Raw genomic sequence first — 18,366 nt, 5'->3', positions numbered from 1 at the left:
AGCTACGCAGTGCTTTGACTTTGAAAAGGCCCATGATTTTAGCAAAAGCAGCCTAATGCAGATTATAATTTTAGAGGGGTTTGCTCACCAAGGAAACTGTTTGCCAGGATAGCACAGCGGGGGATTCCAATTTCTCTTCCAAGGTTGAAGGTGTGCTAATCAGTAAAATCTCCTGCTGGGCCAACAAAACTATGCTTACTACTATGCTTACTTAGGATGATTATAAGCTGGAGGGAGAGTGATTGGAAAAGAAACATGGCATAAAATAATCTTTGAGCCGACACTTATACTAGAAAAACAGCTAACTAGGCAGTAAATTACGTCAAAAATAATAATCATGACTACTTTGATTGATGTCGAGATCCTGCATGTTAACTCCTGTGTGCATAATTTTGTGTTATATGGACAAAATGGCATGTGTTGAGGTCATTGTTTGATCTTGATTAGCTGTTTTTTTTATGATCGTAGTTAGCTGAAATCAAAAGTGGAATTGAAACTTGACTGGCTGATTATTTGCCCAGGACTTAGTTGTCAAAATTTTCAAAAGTTGTATACTTTTTAAAACAGCATGGTTCAAACAAGACAACAGAGATGCACACAAGACATTTTTTGCAAGTCCAAGTCAAGTCTCAGGTCTCCGATTGTTGTAATGAGCGTTCTATGATATGCCTCTGACGTCCATTCTGCTTAGATCGCTGCATTGTTCTATCTAAGGAATATGAATCCTGTATTGTATTTTCACCATCAGTAGGGTGGGGTATTGTCTGTGGCTGGCTCGCCATGGTGTGGGCATGTGTACACTTACATATGAACAGGGCTTGACATTGAAATTTCACACCAGCTACTGTGACTAGTGGTTACAAGCCACTCAGTGTTTCCACTAGCCACAGTTCTGTTGTTGGGAATGTATTTGCTGTGTATCATGTGTACTTCTGCTACAAGATGAAACACATGCTCTCTCTTTTCCCTGATCAAAATGATCAATATCAGCTCTCCTCTTAAAAAAGGTCCTCTCTGTGTACATATGAAACACGAGTCATATTTCACTGATGGAGACAGACACTGAGACACTGGAGATCAAATGTTCTTGTTATTTGTCAGAAATATTTCTTCAAAGGTAGGTATTTTATACTAACATAAAAACCCTAACTGTTAATGAACTGTTTGTTCTGAAATAAAACAAAAACTCAATGAGCACTTCCAATTCTCTCCTTAAGAGACTTCTGTCATCATTTATGGTGTAAATTTCTTTATATAAGTAAAATCAAGTTAAATTTCACTTTATTCAGCTGAATCTTCTGGACTCCTTAGTTACTAATTTATCTGTTACAGCCTCTTATCCATCTGTCTCTGTTTCTTTCTACCTCCATGAACCGTATTTAAAGTTGTAATGTTCCTATTGTCTTTAATGTCCTTCATTATCAATAAGCGGCAATGCAGAGACTCAAGCATTAATTTGTTCCCCATAAACATATGATATTAAGGGATTAATAACCAAATAATATTTTAACATTGCGCAGACCGATGGCTCACGCGGGCAACACAGAGACACACACACTGGAGCGCACAAACAAATGATGCTGATCCTCAGTGGTCAGAGGGAGCTTTAATGCAGGAGAATAAAGTTTAGATATTCTGAAACTTTTGCCCTAAACAGACTGAAGCCTGAGGTCTGCACTACCAACATGTTAGCGTGCATTTCAAAGTAGGTGTGTGTATGAACATTGCGTTTGTGTGTCATTGTTATGCAGCATGAAAGAAGATGAGGAAGAGAGAAGAGCAGCCATTGGTGCTGCGTAAAAGATGCAAACGGAATGGGAGGAAAGGGGAAAAGAGTGACGGGGACAGGAGATCATGATGGAAATATTAAATCCGAAGATTGTGCACTAGTCCCAAATCACAAGTCTGAGTCGAGTCTTCTGCGCATGAGTCCAAGTCAGTTCTCAAGTCACTGATGTGTGCGACTTGAGTGTGACTCGAGTCCCCAGAAGTCTCAAAAGTATTAAAGTTACTAGGGATCCATACTATCATCAGGATGACATTGGCATTAACAGATACTAGCTGAAAAAGTTCAAAGCTCAGTTGGTAGATCAGGCACCCATATACAAAGGCCAGGGTCCTCAACACGCTCATGTGGGATCGATTCCTGGTCTTGGCACTTTTTGGTGCGTGTCTTCTCCTGCTTTCTCTCCCTGTATCATGTCTCTCTTCACATGTCCTATCCGAATAAAAGTAAAAAAAAAAGCCCAAAAATGTGTAAAAAAAAAAAAATTCGTAAATAGTAAATATGAACATTTCTGACAATATTTACAACATATATATTGGCTGTACATATTGGCAGTATGCACCATGTATCAGCCTTTAATATTAGAAAATATACAACTGTGCCATCAGGTGTAGGTGTAGGTGTTTGCTAGACACTCAGGGCCACCTCGGCAAAAGTGAGACCTTAAGCAGACACTGGTATGACCCCCCCAGAAGACCCTTGTCTTTCAGCAAAACTAATTTTTATCTGAAAAAAGGTGACACAAAAATGCTCATTAAGGTTTATTTCCTTTGCCATCTTTGATCAATACTGTTATCCATAAAATGTTAAGAATAATACTGAAAATTGCAGTTTACAGTGCAACTGTAGTTAGCATCTATGCTAATTGTTTGCACACATGCAGTCCTGAAAATTTCAAGACAATTTCAGGTCAATCTGAAAATGTTGGTAGATTTGAGAAGCCTAATAAATCATGTCATGTTCAGCATGCAAGAATACATTCTCATTAGATGCATTAGAGTATTATTAAAAGCCTCTACAGCAGCAGTGGAAACTCTTAAAATAAATCAGTTCCTGAATAGAAACAGAGTCAAAGCAGCTGCACATACCACCTCCAGCTCACCCGATCCTTCAGGAAAGTCCCCAGAGACGCTTTATTTACCACTACATATGCTGCATACATGCATCGGAATTCTCTATTTTATTCCAACAGTTCACTCATATCCAAATAGCTCAGCTGCATGCACCTGCTCAGATGTAATACAGTCAAAATAAATCATTTCTGTAGATGGCTGTAGCAAACACAGCTATTGGCATTGGCATGTGAAACGCTGAAAATTATGAATAAAAACAACAACCTCTGGCTCCCGCTTTCACCCACCTTCCCACTCGGTGCCAGACTTGAAATAAAAGCCTCTTTTCACGAGCTGAGAGGTAATATGCACTTCAGGAGAGGAGCAGAAGGAGAACCTGTCTCTGGGTCAGGTGGGCTCTTTTTCCTGCAATATTTCCTTTGGCCATCACCTACTTCATCATGTAATTGGCCCACTTATGTCAAGTGGTCACCCTAAATGAGAAGAAAACTGAACAAAAAGGCTGTCAGGGCTGTAGAAGCTGTATTAAATGTAGAGTGAATTAAGGGGCTGCTCATGGGCATGAGGTTTCTTACTCTTACATTTGGAGATAGACAATGCATCGAGCTTTAAGATATATCGAACTATTTTCTAATAGGATAAAGGGTAAGGCAACAGTGCATAGCACTATACTTGATGCTGGTTTGAAAAGAAGACTCCAAGTTTAATGGTCTGTTGAAAAAGATGTTCTGATGGTTGCTGAGATATTTCTACACCTTAACTGGAGTCCATCTATGAGAATCATGAGTCCCCTCCCAGCTAAGAAATGGGATTTTGGGTCCATCTCGCCAGGCCCTGATTACATAATGGCTGCCAGTTAATCTCCTGAGAAGTCTCATTTTTAATCATTTTGATATCCCACCCTATTTTCTAGTCAGTTCAATCTAGCTATAAGAGCTATCGTGATCATCTCAACCTCTACAAAACCTGCTGATATGGAACAAAAACCTCCCCCACTTCTTCTGTTAGGACATCCACCTTTCCTCAAGAAAACCTGCTCCCTGCATTCTCCCCTTTCTGAAAATATTTTTCCACTGCCCCGTCCAGACCGTGAGGGCCTTTCTTTGGATGGACACACACTCAGCATGATTTATAGATCATTCAGTCTTTTTGCATCTAGTCTACAATGATGAAAAGGTTTTCATTATTTTAAAGACATATGAAAAAATGCTGAAGCTCACATTTCAATGATAAAAGCCTCTGACAATGACATGAAATTGCCTCAGTTCTCCTTTCCTCTCTTTGTACTTTCCCTATGATTGTCACTGATTGAATTTTCTGTTCAGAGGAAGTATACTTTTGTATTTTATCTTATCTATCTAAATATTTCCAAATTTTGAAATTATTATGCCATCGTGCTATGATAACTCACACCTATCTGTAAACACATTACCCGGATAAGAAAAGCTGATACAATACTTGCAAAATCAAACAACACGGATAACTCTCTCAGTGGGTGACGTTTGAATTTAATTGATCAAAAATAACAGGCAAACTCCTGCAGACAGTCAAGACTGAAAAAAGCCAACTGGATAATTGAAATGATGCTGACAAATTTGTGTGATTAAGATGGATTCTTTCTCTTGAAGGCGACGTAGTTTCTTTAACCTCCTGAGACCTGAGCTGTTAAACTTGATCACAAAGCCTACACATTCCAATAAAAAGATCCCCAAACATCCCAGTTACATTTTTGAATATTTTCAAGCAAATTCCTCTTAATTTTTTAAACTCAAATTCCCCAAAAATGTATATTACATTCCCGAAAATTTCAAGAAAATGACAGAAACATCTAAACAGATTCTCTGACATTGCAGTGAAATTCTTGAAAATTTCTAAGGACCCCCCCTTCAAAAAAATTCTGACCAAACAGTACAGATAGATTTCCCAAATTTCCATGAACATATCTTAAAACTTCTGAGTTAATTTCCCCAAATACCAAAGCAAACTCCAAGCAATTTTCATTAAATTTCCAAAAAATTTCAAAGAATTCCTAAATTTCCCCAAACTTAAAAACATACATATGAATTTCCAAAATTTCATTGAAAATACCTAAAATATCAAGCAGTTATCCCCCAAACTTTCAAATCAAATTCTCAAATTCCCCAAAATTACAAATGCATTTCCCAAATTTACATGAAAGTGCCTGAAAATGTCCAAGAAGATACAATTCTACCAAACATCAAATTAGACTCCCTGAAATTTACATGAAAGTTCTTGTAAAAAAACATCAAAATACCACCCCCCCACCAAAAAAAATAAAATTTAACAATGGATTTCACAAATATTCCATGAGAAATTTCCTTCAAATTTCTCCCCCTAACCTCCAAACAAATTAACTAAAACTTTCATGAAAATTCATAAAAATTTCAAAACATTTGAAGAGGTACACGATTCCTAAATTTCAACAAAAATACAAAAGAATTTCAAATATCCCCCAAATCAAACTCTCAAATTCCCAAAAATTACAAATATATTTTCCAAATTTCCATGAAAATGCCTAAAATTCTCCCAAACATTCAAAGAAATTCCCTGAAATTTTCTGAAATTCTTGCCAAAAAATCCGACATTAACAAATAAATTACCCAAACTCCATGAAAATACCTTAAAATGACTTAGTCAATTCCCCCAAATACCAAAACAAATTCCCTAAAATGTTCATTTAAATTCCTAAAATCAATTTTTTTCTCTAAATTCCTTAAAATTATAAATTTATATCCCATATTTTCATGAAAATGTCTGAAAATTTCTTGGCACATTCTCCCAAATATCCAAACAAATTCTCTGAAATTTCCATGAAAATTCTTGAAAATGTCAGAGAACCTTCAGTCCCAAATTCTCTATAAAACTCAAAGAAACAAATACAAACATATCCCCAAAACTGTCATGAAAATACTTTGAAATCCTAGCAGTTTTCCCAAAATATCCATATTCCCTTAACAGTTTAACAAATTACTTAAATTTCAATTGATATTTTGGACAAAAATGTTCAATTATCCTGATGACATCCTTTAAAAAAGAAACAATTCAGGAGCACAGATGGTCGAGTGGTTTAAGGCACTACCCATGTACACGGGCAGCCTGGGTTCGAATCCGGCTTGTGGCACTTTACCACATGTCCCTCCCTGGCCTCGTCCCTGTTTCCGAGTCCATCCACTGTCCTTCCTCTATCCAATAAAGGCATGAAAAGGCCCAAAAATAAATCTTTAAAAAAAAAAAAAAAAAAAAGAGACACAATTCATTCAGGATGAATTGAGGAAGTAAATCTTCCTTTAAGGTAGCTCTGATATCAGAGGATGCATCCACAATGTTCATTCTGTCTGGCTGGCAGTGGTGATTCACAGGCCCTTCAAGAAGAGCCCATCTCTAAAAAAAAAAAACACCCACCACCCTTCTCAGGCCCCTCTGGTAGCTGGCGGAGGGCTCGAGTCCCAGTGTAAATATATTTTTTCTCTATCAAAGGCACATTTTCCAACCACTGTCAAAGGGGAGGAGGGTGCTTTCAGTGGGGGAGGGCAACCAGAAGAGAGAGACAGAGAGTGGGGGTGAATTTCCCCCCTTCTTACTCGTCTGCCACTGCCTGCCGGGTTTTCACATCTGGCACTGTTTATCACCTGGCCTGCTGGTTCAGGCAGGATGAGGGAGGCTGAAAGGGGAACACGGTGCCAACATGACGTCTGCAAAAGTGAGGCTGGGTGATACGTCAAGTTTTTAAGATATACCAATGCAACTTTAGATGACATACATGTTAAAAAGATCTTTTTTTATCAGTAAAAGTATGGATTCATGTTGATTTGGAACAGAAGAACTCCAGATGGGGGGCAGGGGATGATTTCTGCATACAGAGGTGCTGTCAAAAAGCCAAAGTTTTGTGTTGTTTACAGCTGAGCCAACTTCAACAATTGTGTGGAAAAACCCTACTTTTTAATCACAAAAGTGGTGACACTTTCAAGGAAAAAAGATGACAAATGTGACTGAGAAACGGCTGCAGATCTGGATTAAAAACCTCCTTTTAAAGCCTGGAAGAGCGGTGTTTGTGTCTGTTTCCACTAAGCAGTCCAGTGTGGTTCAGTATAGTTAGTCATGGTTCATCAAATTTCGTTTGTGCTGAATACTTATGTCAAAGTGATATTTCAGTTTTTTCATTAATAAATTTGCAACATTTCTAAAATTCTGTTTCACTTTGACATTATGGGCTACTGAGTGTATATTAGTGAGAATAAATGTGTTTTTTGACTGTAGCATCAGGCTGCAACATAACAAACGAATGCACAGTAAATCCCCCTGCAAGAGCCGATGCACGGTTTTACACCAGTGATATGAAAAATGATTTTACGTCTCAATAGGTTCAAACATTATTGATGTTGGTGTTTTTAAAAAAACTCAAATCAGGGCTTTACATGCCTGGTTTTGATCTCTATCTCTATCCCTATGAATGATGCAACAAAAACATGATATCTTATCGATAAAGGTAAGATATTTAACAGACAGGGATGATACCACAACTACGAATATAAGAACCAAACTTCTCCAAAACTTAATTTTAAAAGAAAGAAAGCTGATAGCAAGCCATTTTTCCTGAAGCTTGGCATCAAAAGTGACAGACGGGGAAGGAGAAAGAGAAAGACAAGGTTCCCGGGACAATGAGGTCCATTGATAGAGTGGAGACAGGACCGGGTGCCTCCAGCACGCCGAGAACGGCTGACGGTGCACAGAGGCACAATGATTGCAGTCTGCATTACAAATGGCTAAAACAGAGCCGTGGTCCTGCAGAGGCCACAGCATCAGGAGAGACCTTGTCTAGATTAGCCTTGAAACCTCAATCCAAGCTGAGTTTGTCCTATTTATGCCTTGTTTATGGTACAGAATAACTGAAAGAGCAGGGAAAACTCTTTCATATGAAGTTTTTGCTTCTTAGTGTTGTTTTTTCCAGTGTAAAATGAAGATAATGACTCAATTTCATCTTATCTGTTTTCTCTTTGAGCTTTTATTTTTTCTTTGAGCTTAAAAGATCTGGAAAAGAGAAGCCTAGCTCATAAACAACCTTTTACATTGATAGACAATGAATGCATATAGAAAACAAAGCAGCTGTTTCTGGCATGCTATTCAGTTCAACACCACACTGATCACAACCGCGATATAACTAGAAAAAAACATCAGTGTGTCCTTGTGCTTTTTTCTCAGGAAAACTCCAGTTACTGCTGAAAGTCCCACAAGTGTAACATGTATTTTCCTGCCTTTTTTCTCCACTGTTTTATATTTACACCTAAAAGAGCACTACAGTCAATATCTGTGCACTGCAACTCTGTCATTCATACATCTGACAACCAAGACACAGCTGTAAAAGACATCTGAGTACGTTCTTGTCGCCATCTATGGGGCTTAAGTGGAACTGCATCTCAACCTGTAATAACCTTCCGGCAGTGTCCCTGCATTAAGAAGATGCTGAAGATTCATAAGTAAGCAGGAGTTGTCTGTTATCGGTTTGACTTTCTTTGGAAGGCAGATAAGAGGATTTACTTGACAGCCCATGCAGTGAGGAAGAAATTTTGCTTCTTTTGTACCTTACCTTTGCCATAACTGTAACTCAGATAGTGAATGTGTGTAGCCTAGTAAAGTAGGCTATTATTGTTAGGCCTATTTGTTTTGTTCTTTTTTGTTGCCATAGCCCCATAGGCTGGTCTAAAGATGTTCCTGTTCATGTTCCTTGCTCATTTTGTGTTAAGATGCATCAAGTTATTTATTAGTCAACTTGTCAGTGCAATTAAAGTTTCAACTTTAGTTCCACCTTCTTGCCTTCTATTTTAAGATGTTTCCCATTAAGATAACATTGTGACAAACAACCCCATAGTGTGTGACAACCATCCCCATGATGGGGTTGGCCGTCATAATGTCTCAGAATGCCTTTGATAATTAATTTTTGTTACAATAAGTTGGAAAATGAGAGGTATACACATTTCAAACAACACCTTAAGCTTCAATTTGATGTAGTAATGACTGCTGAAAGATGTTTTGATGATGAGCAATTCACACTAGAGTAAAAAGACAACCAAACTTGTCATCCCCTACCACAAGGATACATCCATTTTCATTTACTTTGTATATAAATGATATCCGAAATCAAATTGGGAATTCAAAACTTCATCTTTACGCTGACGACACAATATTATATTCCATTGTGCCCTCTAATGGTCAAGCCTTTTCACAACAACAAACTGCTTTTAACTCATTCCAGCCAGCTCATGTCCACCTTCTGCTGAACACTCAAAAACCAAAAGACATATTTTTAACAAGACAGAACATTGAACCCTTGCTGCATTTTCAATGTTAGACAATGTAGACATTGAAACTGTCCAGCAGTTTAAATACTCGGGAATCTGGTTAGATCAGAATGTCTTGTCAGTCACACATTTCATGTTTGGTGAAAAAAAATTAGGCACAGACTTGGGTTTTGTAATAAGACTAATCCTGTCTCACAATGTCAAACAAAAAAGGTAGTCCAGGCTAAGATTCTGCCCGTTTTAGACTATGGTGACACTCCATACACATGCAAGTGCTTCTACCTTGAGGCCATTGGAGGCTATACAGTTGCAAGAAAAAGTATGTGAACCCTTTGGGATTTCTTGGATTTCTGTACAAATTGGTCATAAAATGTGTTCTGATCTTCATCTAAGTCACAAAAATAGACAAACACAGTCTGCTTAAACTAATACTGCACAAAAATGATATGTTTTCATGTTTTTATTGAACAAAACATATAAACATTCACACTGCAGGGTGGAAAAAGTATGTGAACCCCTAGGCTAATGACTTCTCCAAGAGCTAATTTGAGCCAGAAGTCAGCCAACCTGGAGTCCAATCAATGTGATGAGACTGGATGTGTTGGTTAAAGCTGCCCTGCCCTATAAAAACACACACTAGTTTTGAATTTGCTGTTCTCAAGAAGCATTGCCTGATGTGAACCATGCCTGGCACAAAAGAGCTCTCAGAAGACCTACGATCAAGAACTGTTGACTTGCATGAAGCTGGAAAGGGTTACAAAAGTATCTCTAAAAGCCTTGATGTTCATGTGTCCACGGTAAGACAGACTGTCTACAAATGGAGAAAGTTCAGCACTGTTGCTACTCTCCCTAGGCGTGGTCGTCCTGTAGAGATGACTGCTAGAGCACAGTGCAGAATGTTCAATGAGGTGAAGAAGAATCCATTGTGAATGTATGGCTCTGTAGGCTGGCTTATCTGTGTGCTCAACATGAACAAGCGTGTGACTATCAGGGAAAGTACAGTAGCCTACCACCCTTGTTGTTAAGACACTGATTACGCAGCAGCTAAAAAATAAAATAGTTTAATTGAAATTGAGTGGCTTTATGCATACATTGTGTCTGGGTACTAAATGAGAAATGGGGAAAAAGATAAGGAAATAGTTGAAACCTGAGACCCCAACCTAAAAAAAAGCGATGAAAATAATGACAAAAATCTTTAAATGTGACAAAAATACCAGAGAAACTGTCTTACTTGGTTGCAGAAGTCCTTTTTTGGGCACTTTTAACATTAAAAGACTACAGGTTGAATATATGAGGATTAATTAAACCTTTTGGTATTATTTTCATAGCTTTCCTAGCACAAACTTTTGACCTGTTTAGGTTTTTTTCTCTCATTTGACGTCCTTTGTGGTTTAATAAGGTACGATGTAATTAGCCCTGCAGGGAGCTTTCTGTACCTGTCTGTACGTGCAGATGATCATCTCCCTCAGATGGTAGTGCATGGGGGTCATGGTCTCACTGACAGAGTCCAGGGCCATGTCCACCTCCCTCTTCATTCTGTGGCCATCAGGGAGCAGGCGCACCAGCTGCATCACGACCTGCACACCAGAGACAGAAACTCATTATACAGAATGCCTACAGCTAAATAAATGTGACCAGATGGCAGACCAAACACTGACATGTCTAGCTTGTCTGCCTCTTGCTTAACAAGGCCTTGGGTTATTTAAATAAATGAGAGACATGCTGTTTTTACAGTAGAAGAAGAGGCAGCAGCTGGAACTGTGACATTGTTTACTGGAATTTTTTTTTTTTTATCCTGAAACCTTGTGAAAACTTGGCACAAGTTAACTTGTTTTCACTACGTCATTTCAACTCACCAGGGAACAAAAGTTTGCTTTCCTCCATCTCATCTTTTTGCCTTTTCTAATTAGGTTTTCTCATTAGAATGATTTCTTTAAAATGCATTTCAATGATTGAGATGGCTTTTCTAAGTACTTGGAATTGCCTCTCAGTACAAACCCAATTTCCATAAAAGTTGGGATACTGTGTAAAATAGGAATCAAAACAAAATAGTGATTTGCAAATGTTTTCAACCTTCATTTCATTGAAAACAGCACAAAGATGAGATATTCAGTGTTCAAACTTTTAAGGAAAGACGTACACACTTAGAATTTGATGCCTGGAAAAAGTTCCAAAAAAGTTGGGACATTGGAAAGAAATTACTGGGAAAGTTGTGGACTGCTCAAAAAACACCGGGATCATTCCACAGGTACACAGGTTAATAAGTAACAGCTGATAGCACCATGACTGGCTATTAAAGGAGCACTCCTGAAAGGCTCAGTCATTTACAATGAATGATGGGGTGAGGTCTTCCACTTTGTGAAAGACTGCGTGGGCAAATAGTCCAACAGTTTATGCACAATGTACCTAAATGTGCAACTGCAAAAAATGTAATACTTTATCATCTACAGTCCAAAATACCATAACAAATTCAGAGAATCTGGAGAAATCTCTGTATGTAATAGGCCTGCGCTCAAAAAATCAATATGGCAATAGATCGTCACACCCTGCCAATATGTGTATTGATACAAATTTTATATAGCTGGCATTCACACCAGTAACATTGATCTTAGTTTCTGCCTACTTCCAGCGGTTAAAGCAAATATACTAGATTATTTCAGATTTCTTCAAATACCAGAAAGTCAGGAGTTAGACATGAGTCATGCAAGCTGTAAGAAGGTAAAACACTGCAGCAACACCATCTTCATAGACACAAGTCAGCAGGCTAATTAGCAATCGGCAACATCAGCTAGGCTCACTGGACAAGTCTGTCATCCCAACCAGCACTGAATGGTGCTGTAAACTCAAAGTTTCCCTTGACTTCTGATCAGAAGATCATAAACAGTACTTTATGGTTCAAGTGGGTTTATAGTAAAGTGAAATCAGAATAGTATATGAAAAGTATTTTAAAAAACAGCAAGAGTCAACAGAGAGGGCCAGTTTAGGTTTGAAAAGTTACATTTTACTGTATTTGTATCTATTGATAACTAAGTGATTATTTGTAGACTTAATTTTCTTGTGTCTCTGAGGATACAAGTGGTATTCACAGAGTTTTTGTCATCAAAGATCTATTTAGCTAGTCTTAGTCTAGTCTTTCTAATGGAAAAGTGTAGCCATAGTTTTATTTGATGAAATTAACACTGCATTTCAAATTGTTATTAATAATAGCAGTTTGGTCCTCCAGGCTAAAGAGAAAACAGACCATCCAGACAGTGATAAACGCAAAGATCAAAAGCCAACGTGTGCAATGGTTTGGGGGTGTATTAGTACCAATGGCATGGGTAACTTGCACATCTGTGAGGGTTGCATTAATACTGAGAGGTACAAGTGCATATAGGCTTTGGAGCAATACGTGCTTCCATCCAGATGACATCTTCTCCAGGGACTTCCCTGTAAGTTACAACAACATGACTTTGCAGTAAAAGAGTGTGGGCACTAGACTGGCTTGCATGAAGTTCAGCTATAGCTTCCATTTAAAATCTATGGTCCATGGTCCAACCCTGTACTGTTTAGCAACTTAGGATGTACATCATTCAAGAAAGGGAAAAAAGCACCTAAAATTCTTCAACAAATGGTATCATTCAATTCAAAGACGCTTGTAGGTGTTTTTTATTGGAAAAGGTGATTTAACAAAGAGGTAAACATGCTCTTGTCCCATCTTTTTCGGAGCATGTTGCAGGCATCAGATAAAGAAAGTGTGTATATTTCCACTGAAAAATAAAGTTTAAAGGTTTGAAGGTTTAAGTATCTTGTGCTTTATTCAACCGAATATCAGTTGAACAGTATTGTGAATCACTGTATTCTGTTTTTTTATCCATTTCCCACAAATTTTACATTTTATTTTACACATTTTGGCATTTGGGTTTCCTAGAAATGTGCATGTGTATCACTGAGCTAAGAGCAACCACATACTTTTCAAAATAAGAGCCAGAAATACTTTATTCAACCCCTGTAGGAACATCAGGTTTGTACCATTAGACAAACACTCATGACAATTTTCCCCTCGACCTGATCTCATGTAACACTCAGTCGTCTGTCTGTTGTAAAGAAGGGTACAGCCTGTCACTTGTGACCTACTCTACTTATTGGTGTGATTGTGTGGCAGCATGTTCCTGTACTGTGTTGACCTAGCTAAGAGAGAACGGTTTCCACGAACATTATGCAGCTCCAACCTAGTTCACTCTGCATGTAGATGCAACCTGTGCAGGTTGTTTACTTTTATATATTGACACTGAAGAGATAAGGATAAGGAGGCAGAGGCAAGAATAATCATAGAGACAGGGATCAGAGAAAAGACCATGAGAGATAAAACCTCATTTTCTCATTCAGCACGTGGGCTAATCTACAGCAGCATTATTGAAGGCATGCTGCCTGAGGTCTAGTAAACAATTTGTTCTACAACCATCTCCCTTGTGGTACTACTTTTTCTCTGTATTATACTGAAAATCATGACAATTTTCTCAATACACAGACTTAACAGCAGCTAAATCCCTTTTGTGCTGTTTACAAACTGTCATTTCTGGCGGTAGTGGTAGTACACTGTGAACACCGCGTTGATACATTGCAAAAACTCAACTTTTAGCAGGTGTTTATGTCTTAAGCATACCTAAAGCAAGCCAACCCTACCTGAAAACTTTAGATAAGCATCCTTTTTGAAGAAAGTTCAATAAGAAATATGGCCTTTATTACTTCAAGCAGATAAAAAACCCTGCCAAGCATCGATTAAACAAATACCTGGCCATAAGTTGAATCTATCTTGACCTCATCATTCATCTACCAATGGAGTTGTCAGTAGATCAATCAATGGCTCCACCTGTTTATCAATGGGTCCACCTTTCTATCATTGGGTTTACCTACAAACCAAACAACTTACAATCATGGACAAAAGTATTTAGCCACACCCGTTACTTATTGATTTTAGGTGTTTCAATTAGACACGCTGCCACAGGTGTATAAAAGCAAGCACATAGCCATGCAGCCTCCATTTTCAAACATTTGCGATACAAAATGGGTCATTCTGAAGACATCAAATGTTGCACTGTGATGGATGCCACCTTTACAATAAGACAATTCTGGAAATTTCACTCCTGCATGATATTCAGTCAACTGTTGGTGATATTTTACAAAGTGGAAGCATTTAGGAACAACAGCCATGAAGCAGAAGACCATGTATATCTTGGTCAAAGACCGTTAGGGTGCATGGTGTGTTAAGGTTACTGCACTCTGCTGATTCCCTTAATGAAGAGTTCTGAACTTCCACTGGCATTAATGTAAACACAAAAACTGTGTAGTGGGAGTGTCAGGGAATGGGTTTCCATGGTCGAGCAGCTGCAAGCAAGCCTCATGGATGGAGTGGTGTAAAGCACACTGACACTGGACTGTGGAGCAGTGGAAATTTGCTCTGTGGAGTGATGAATCATGCCTCTCTGTCAGATGGTTGGGCATGGGTTTGGCGGATGCCGGTAGAATGTTATCTGCCTGGCTGTATTGTGCCAACTGTACCATGTTTTTTGATTTCGGGATTGTCTTTTAGTAGTTCATCCTCTTATTTTATAATTATTAGCCAAGTTCCTACCTCCAAGAAAGTTCAGCAAAGATTGTTCTTTTTGAGGAAGATCAGAACTTTCCATGTTTCATCTAAGATGATGACTCTCTTTTACAGAGGTTTTATTGAATCTGTTTTAACCTTTTGTATTGTGGCATGGTTTGGTAACCTAAACTTGGCCAATAAGAGTCGTCTTGGTTGTCTTGTAAAAACTGCTGGAAAAATCTCAGGCAGTCAGCAGGCTTGATTAATGGCTTTAACAGGCAGGTCCTGGGGAGGGCTAATGCTATACTGGACTGTCCCAATCATCTATTCAGTGCAAGTTTGAGCTTTTGCCCTTGGACCAATGTTTCAGTGCTGAAAAGTGCTATACAAATAAAGACTGACTGATTGAATGAACTGTCAAGTTTTGCTGATGAGAGATAATGTAATGGGGCTGTTTTTCAGGGTTTAGGCTAGGCCTCTTATCTCCAGTGAAGGGAAATCTTAAAGGGATATTTCAGTATTTTTGAAGTTGGGCCATATGAGCTACCTAGCAGAAGTGGCATTCACCCTATTATGCATTGCAAAATAATGACAACACACAGAAGCTTTCAGGGTATAAACCAAAATGCTTAATTTTTTTTTGATAGTGCATACATTTTAGCCAAAAACTCACTAAATTCTGGGAAGTAACTGTACCCTTACACTGTATAGTCTCACTTCCTGGCTGGTACAACCAGTGAGTCCTTCTTAAAGGAGTAGTGCCCACTGAAATCATTGGAGGCTAATGCCACTACTACTGCTACATGCCTCATGACTCAACTTAAAAAATATAGAAATATCCCTTTAATGCTTACACATACCAGGCCATTTTGGACAATGCTATGCTTCCAACTTTGTAGCAACAGTTTGGGAAAGGTCCTTTTCTATTCCAGCATGACTGCTCCAGTGCACAGAACAAGGACTATGAAGACATAGTTTGATGAGTTTGGTGTGGAAGAATGTGACTTGCACACACAGAGTCCTGACCTCAACCCCATGGAGCACCTCTGGGTTGAACTGGAATGGAGACTGCAAGCCAGCCTTTCTCGTCCAACATCAGTGCCTGGCCTCATAAATGCTCAACAGAATGAATGGGCACAAATTTCCACAGAAACACTCCAAAATCTTATAAAAAACATTCCAATAAGAGTGAGGGCTGTTATAACTGTAAAAGGGGGTGAACCCCATAATAAAGTACATGTATTTGGAGACCATGTCATTACCAAGTCCTGAGGAAGATAAATGCCCCAAAATGCTCAATAATTGTCAAAGTTAGTGACTAACTTGGACTACCAGCAGGTACCTAAGCTTGTAGGGTACAGTACAGATTTTTAAAGCTTTTCACCTAAAATAGCCACTTTCTTTGGAGTATTACAATGCACATTTTATGCTGAATCCTGTTATGTCTGGTCAGCCCATTAATAAGCTAAAAGCTCTGCAAAATCAAATCAAGAGAGCCAAAGCCAGCTGTGACTCATTCTACCATGTCACACTGTGTTGTGATAAAATCTGACACATGGTGGGAAGCAAATTTGATTGTTAAGTAGAAGATAAAGTAAAAATAAAAGTAAATGATATTCTAACAGAACCACAGGTGGCAAAAAGTGTCAAAATGCTTCAGAGCATGATCTATTTTTCCACATTAAATGACATCAATTCCTCCAACATGTAATGTTAAGGGCATCAGAGCCATTGCAACCCCTCATTGTTCGATAAAGCAGAGAGGATATCAACATCACACATCCTTTAGAGGCTGAATTGGAAGTGGAAACGGTTTCTCTAGCAACCCCTCTGTGTATCCCAGAAACTGTGGTCACCCTCGCTGCTGTGATTGGCATGCAGTATTGTGTGCCTGCAGAGCCTGGCCTCTTTCCGTGCATCCATGTTTACAGTATTTAGGACACGGCCGGCAGGTTCCCAACCACTGACTCATTGTCATGGCTCTTAATCAAGGAAAACCTCCCAGCAGCTCTGATTCACAGCAGCCATTCAGAGCAGATGTGAAAGGCACTGGCTTTGTTCTGTCAGAGCTTTCAATCACAGGTGCAGACGTGGAGTTTAGAGGGCTGAAGAAAGGCTGCACAGAAATACTTCTTTATGCAGCTGTATGCCATGTATTTTCAGTTCAGTAAAGAGAAAAGGTTTACAATAGTTGCCATACAAATTATCACCCACACAAAGCTCCTGTTTTGAGGTTTGCTGCTACACAACAGTGACCCAAGTAAAGAGTCATCACTGCAGAAAATCAGTTCAATCAATTACAAGGCTTCAGAAGATACTGTGAGCAAAGAAACAACACAACAGCAAAATAAAAGGTCAACACTAATGAGGATAAAAAGATGGCAGACAGAGAGAGATATCAACTTGTTTACCAAGCGGCATAAAGCAGTTAACCTTTAGCAGAGTTTATTGAATTTATTAAACACACGATAAATTTGTCGCTGTTCAACAATGATGACATTTAATTATCAGGTCAAACTAAGATAATTAAAAGGTGTTGACAGGATCTGTGTCACCTCCCCTGGCTGACTTAGTTCAGCTTTCTTTATTTTCTCCTCATGTTTCCCAGTTTTGTCATTTCCTGTTTTATTCTGTATACTTACCTTGTGTCTCCCTTCCAGATCGCTCCTTCCTGCCCATCCCTACCTGTTCCCTGCGTCTGCAATCACCTCATGTGTTTCACCTGTGTGTGACTGTCTGAGTGTGTCCACCTGGTGATCCTCATCTGGGCTTGTCTTCCCTCTCCTTGTGTATATATACCACTCACTCCCTTCCTTCTGTGCGAGATTGTCTTGTATCAATCCCCTTGTGCATCACTTTCAAGCCAATTATCCTGATAGATCCTTTGTGTTTTGACCCAGTTTTTGTCCTTAGTTTCCCGACTTTTGCCTGCCGTATTTTTGTACTTCCGCCTTTGATAAATTTCATTACAATCTGTTTATTCAGAAGGCTTTTATTATCCTGGTATAGTAGCTGTGGCAATATGAACCCTTTCCATTCAGATTATAATCATTCTGTTTACTTGGAAGGTGATTTAACTTGTGCCAATGTATTTCAATGAATCATAAAACATGTTTTTATCTTCTTTAACCTGCTAAGACTTTCCTACAGCACAGCAATCATTTCTGCTACAGGGATTTTTGAGATAATTTCCCAAAATGTCCATTGAAGTTCAAGTAATTTGATTGAAATGTTGGAAAATTTGCTGCTTAGATATTTTAGGGAATTTGACTGAAAACTTCCTAGGATTTTCATGGAATTTCAATGATATATTTGTATAATTTGGGTAAGTTATCTTTGAATTCATTTTGACATTTTGTTAAGATGTTTGGGGACATATTTTGGAAGTTTACTGACATTTTCTAAAGAAATTTGGGAAATCATTTGTTTTTTGGGGGGAAATTTGAACTTGTTCTTTGAAATTTGAAAGGATTCCATACAAATTTCAGGAAATTTGTCCGGGGAATGTATTTGCAAATGTTTGTGAATACACTAGAAAGCTTTAGGGGGAATTTACTCTGAAATTTGGAACTTTGGTTACAAAAAAAAAAAAATCAGAAATTTAAATTAAAATCTAGGGGG

General features: G+C 38.5%; 1 protein-coding gene across 3 annotated transcripts in view; it reads right to left on the bottom strand.

Annotated features, from left to right (window-relative positions):
- The window catches only part of pald1a (phosphatase domain containing paladin 1a), a 107,389-nt gene that overhangs the window by 49,627 nt on the left and 39,396 nt on the right, over positions 1–18,366 (bottom strand). For all 3 annotated transcript variants that reach the window (XM_041815649.1, XM_041815648.1, XM_041815647.1), the window contains exon 18: positions 10,613–10,753. In XM_041815649.1, coding sequence (XP_041671583.1) covers positions 10,613–10,753 — 141 coding nt within the window. The remainder of the gene's footprint in view (positions 1–10,612; positions 10,754–18,366) is intronic.

Source organism: Cheilinus undulatus, linkage group 20 (assembly GCF_018320785.1).
Source record: "Cheilinus undulatus linkage group 20, ASM1832078v1, whole genome shotgun sequence".
NCBI lineage: Eukaryota > Metazoa > Chordata > Actinopteri > Labriformes > Labridae > Cheilinus > Cheilinus undulatus.
The sequence above is the reverse complement of the archived record's forward strand: the minus strand, read 5'-3'. Positions and strand labels throughout refer to the sequence as shown.